The sequence below is a fragment of the Nematostella vectensis genome, chromosome 11 (genome assembly GCF_932526225.1).
Source record: "Nematostella vectensis chromosome 11, jaNemVect1.1, whole genome shotgun sequence".
Lineage (NCBI taxonomy): Eukaryota > Metazoa > Cnidaria > Anthozoa > Actiniaria > Edwardsiidae > Nematostella > Nematostella vectensis.
The window spans coordinates 15,911,016-15,915,548 of NC_064044.1; the positions used below are offsets into that span (position 1 = coordinate 15,911,016).

At 41.1% G+C, this 4,533-nt stretch overlaps 1 protein-coding gene across 1 annotated transcript; it reads right to left on the reverse strand.

Moving 5' to 3' along the window:
* Positions 1 to 1,404: 1,404 nt before the first annotated feature.
* LOC116612334 lies at positions 1,405 to 3,950 on the reverse strand. The gene has a single exon (XM_048734706.1). The coding sequence runs from the start codon at positions 3,855 to 3,857 to the stop codon at positions 2,742 to 2,744; it is 1,116 nt and encodes a 371-aa protein (XP_048590663.1). The 5' UTR covers positions 3,858 to 3,950; the 3' UTR covers positions 1,405 to 2,741.
* Between the last annotated feature and the right edge of the window lie 583 nt (positions 3,951 to 4,533).

Genomic DNA, 4,533 nt, shown 5'->3' on the forward strand with positions numbered 1-4,533 from the left:
CAGGGGGGTGGGCTAGGGGGAATGAACCTTTGCTAGGTAGCCAGGCAAATCTTCTTATGATAAGCACAGGTTTCCCACCCGCGTCAGTATTTTTAGAGTTAAATGAATTAAAAAATCTAAAGATTTTTAGAAAATTTGAGGATTCTAAGAAAAGTTTTTAGAGTTTTAGGAATTTTAGGTAAAATTCCAACCAAATACTGCCGATTTTCGATAGAAATGTGATTCATTCCACTGAACCGATCGTCAAACGTTGTCTAACAACCTTGCTTGGGACTCTAGCCACGATGGCTGGGATCAACAGGAATCAACAGCATGATGCGCTGAAGGACTATATCGAGGCGGCCTTGATTATTAGGGTTTATACTCGTTAACTTTTGGGACCATGTTAAGTTGCGAGTTAGTTGCGGATTGTTCGTTTTGCAATTGTTGTATATGTTACCACAAGTTAGAAGTCAGTATTTAGAAGTTAGTTTGGTTTGTAATATATAGATTTAGGCACTACCTAAAAGCGGAGCCAGCCTTATTACCATATTTTCATATGGAGAATCTTTGGGCAGTTTAGGGGTATGACCCCTGAAGAAAAGAATTTCTTTTGAGGATAAAAAAAAAAAAAAGATACATAATAATAACATCTGCTCAGGAGTTCCCCAAACAAACACCAAGGTTTTTAAAACTCAACGAAGGCACAAAAAATGTTTTATTTCTTTTATAAAATCATTTTCACAACAGCGCGTCATTCGAGTGTCCATTCCAGTGCACGTCAGCGCGCGCGCAGAAAACTGTTTGAAAAACTGGCTTCAAATTCCAACAAAAGACCATGATGCATCTTGAATGAACTCCAAATTCACCGTCTCCCCGATGTCTTTCCGTTCAATTATTTATATAACATCTAGATAACTAAACATTAGATAACTTAACAGATAACAGGACACCACCCCATGAGTAGCATTGTGATCATGAGCCTTGAAGAGCAGCTAAAATGGTAAAAACAGGAAGCGAACGAGGTAAAGAAGTGCTGAGGGAAAAAATTTGTTGTGAAATTGTACTAGCTCGTGGTGACCATTATCAAATATGGCGCGACGAACCATGTATGGATGCTATGATTGACAAGCTCGCGCAATCTAAAAATAGCTTTCATGGACGACATCATGGGCCACGGGGATTCGTTCTCTTATATCATGGTCTCTTGATTCGAACCAATATTTATTTTTTAGTTTTTTTCAACATTGGTTTTAACTTTTCACAAATATTTTTTTAAACTTATTTTCCTATTCATTTTTTCACCTTTTTTTAAAATTTTTTCTTATAGATTTTTTCAACTTTTCTTACTAGAAGTTTTTATTTTTTCATACAATAATAATAATAATAATAATAATAATAATAATAATAATAATAATAATAATAATAATAATAATAATAATTTTATTATTTATATAGCGCAAAATTCATTATCTATATGATCTAATGCGCTTTACAACAACTAAAAATTATATATGTGATAAAACTAAGCTAAAACTACTAACTATACTATACTAACTATACTAAAATGATATATTATCTAAAAATATGCCAAATTAAATAAATGAGTCTTTAAAAATTTCTTGAAAGTTAAAATACATGTCGCTGCCCTAACGTGTTGTGGTAGTGAGTTCCATACCACTGGGGCCGCAACCTGGAAGGCACGGTCCCCAGTGGTTTTTCCTGTCCTAATTCTAGACCTTTCTAAGATATTACTATTTGTTGATCTAAGATTGTAATTCGACTGCCTAGCCTTTATTAGGTCGCTGAGGTAAGCGGGAGCAATGCCATGTAATGCTTGTAATAACAGCTATTTTAAAAGTAATCCTAAAGTTAACAGGTAGCCAGTGGAGATCTAACATAACAGGTGTAATATGAGATTAGCGTGGCGTGTTCGATATTAATCTTGCTGCTGCATTTTGAGCGCGCTGAAGTCTGTTGATTTGTATTGCAGGAAGGCCATATAAAAGCGAATTACAATAGTCTAATCTACTTATCACCAGAGCCTGTACTAGAGTCTTAGCTGCATCTTTGGATAAAAATTTACGTATACGTCTAATATTAAAAATAAAATAAAAAGCAGACTGACATGTCTTGGTAATGTGTTGTTCAAATTTAAAATTACAGTCAAACCAAAAACCAAGGTTTCTAGCTTCGCCTACAGGTGGCACAGCAGTCTCGGCTACTAGAAGACTGTTAGTCCCTACTTTTTCCAGCTGCTGGCGCGTTCCAATGAGCATGAACTCAGTCTTGTCCTCGTTGATCTTGAGCTTGTCCGCGACCATCCACGACCTCACCGCCCTGATGCATCGCTCCATGGCACACCTGGCCTCTGTCTCACCGACAGAGCTGTCAGCTTTGAATGAGAGGTACGGCTGGGTGTCGTCAGCGTATGCATGTGCGTGAGGCAGATGGAATTTGATGACCTCAAACAACTTGCTTGCATAAATGGAGAAGAGGAGAGGACCGAGGCAGGATCCTAGAGGTACACCAAATGATAAACTGCATCTGTCAGACTGTTTTCCATCAACAACAAAACGTTGTGCCCGATCAGTCAGATATGATGTTAGCCATCTTAGAGCATCGCCAGCAACGCCAAATGATGTGTTAAGGCGTTGGAGAAGTATGCAGTGATCGATAGTGTCGAATGCCGCGCTCAAATCTAGCAGCACCAAAAGGGTCACGTGCTGGCTGTTCATGTTGATCATCATGTCATTTGCAATCTATAAAAGAGTTGTCTCCGTGCTGTACGATTTCCTATAAGCCGATTGTAGCTCAGGTAGGAGAACATTTTCCGTGACGTGGGCGTAAAGTTGATTAAATACCGCCCTCTCCGTGATCTTGGAAGTAAACTGCAAATTACTGACTGGACGTACATTGTTATTTCCGGTGTCCTTAGTACCTTTTTTAAGTAAGGGAGTTACAGCGGCTTCCTTCCAGTCAGCAGGGAAATGACCAGTAGACAGAGATGAGTTTACCATATTAGTTATGGCAGGGAGAAGAACTTCAAGAGAGTCGTAGACCAGACAAATCGGCATAGGATCAAGAATACACGTTTTCTTCGCTGACCCGCTCATCAAGTCGTTCACATCAGATTCACTCAAGGTGTTAAAATGGGTGAGTGTTCTGTTTTCGCTTGACCATGGCCTGTCCGGGGGGACGAGCTCCACGTCTTGTGAGGACAGACTAGTAGCGTCTATGTCAGCTCGGATGGTATTTATCTTGCGTACAAAGTATCTCCCAATATCATTCGCTAGTACGGTCTTATTAGCATGCTCAGGAAAGCGAAGTCCTGTATTCCCACCCAGAAGCTTGCTTGCAGCATCGAAGAGCTTTTTCTGGTCGGAGCTATTCTCAGCGACGAATTGAGTGTAGTACTCGTCTGTCGCTTTGTTCATTGCATTGGTGACGTGATTTCTTTTCTTTTTGAAATCAGCGAGGTCGCTAGGCAGTTTAGACTTCCTCCATTTCCTCTCCGCTTTCCTGCGAGCACGCTTAGCTTGATCGATCTCATCATTGTACCAGGGCACCACTGGGCGAGTAACCCGAGTCCGTGTCTTATTGGGTGCATGTCGGTTTAGTAATTTTGCAAGGGTGTTGTTATACTCTTTTACATATATATCAAGCTCATTCGCAGTTGATGGCGAGTCTTTAGTGCACAGGGGGGATTGCAGCATTTCAGCTTTCAGCTGCTCCAAATCAATAGACTTAAGCTTCCGGTAGTTGATGGTATTGACGAGAAGACCAGGTCTAGGTAGACCTAGACGAAATCGTACTACAGCGTGATCAGATAAAAAATGATCAACAACTGGTGCGCCGGTGACTAAACTCTCGGACATACGTGTTATAGCGAGATCGAGAATATGCCCGTCTTGGTGCGTCGGCTGGTCTACATGTTGCACTAGACCCAAGGCTCTTAGTGTTTCCAACAATGTTTGGGCATCAGGATCGTTCGACTCGTCGACATGTATATTAAAGTCACCGGTTATAAGTAGGTTTTCTTTGCATAACAACAGGCTCTCTAAGTATTCAGGGAACTCCGAGAGGAAGACGCTTGTCGGGACACGATGAGCCTCTGAGTAGGGTGGTCTGTATATAACAATAACCCGCAGGTTATAGGAGGATGACTTCACAAGTAATTCTGAGAACTCAAACGACTCACGCGAACTAATGCCAGACTTAACCGTAGACACGTCAAGTGAGTCTCGGTACAGTAGTCCAGTAGCGCCACCACGTCGGTTTGGCCTTGATTGTAAGACGCAACTATAACCTTGCGGGCACAACTCCGTCTTCACGGCCAAGTCACTTGGCGACAACCAATGTTCCGTTAGAGCCATTAAATCCACGCTGTGATCACATATGTAATCATTGATCACGGTTGTTTTGTTCCGAGCATTGATGTGGCAGAACACCATCTGCTTATGTGGCTTTATGTCACCAGGAACGCGATTTATTTTGATTAGATTGTTAGTGTCCCGCCAGATGCACTGCTGCTTTGCAAACCGTTGAGCTGTT

Bases quoted from the DNA above. Each gene is read 5' to 3' on its own strand.
- LOC116612334 (XM_048734706.1), bottom strand. From the start codon at position 3,857: ATGTCCGAGAGTTTAGTCACCGGCGCACCAGTTGTTGATCATTTTTTA.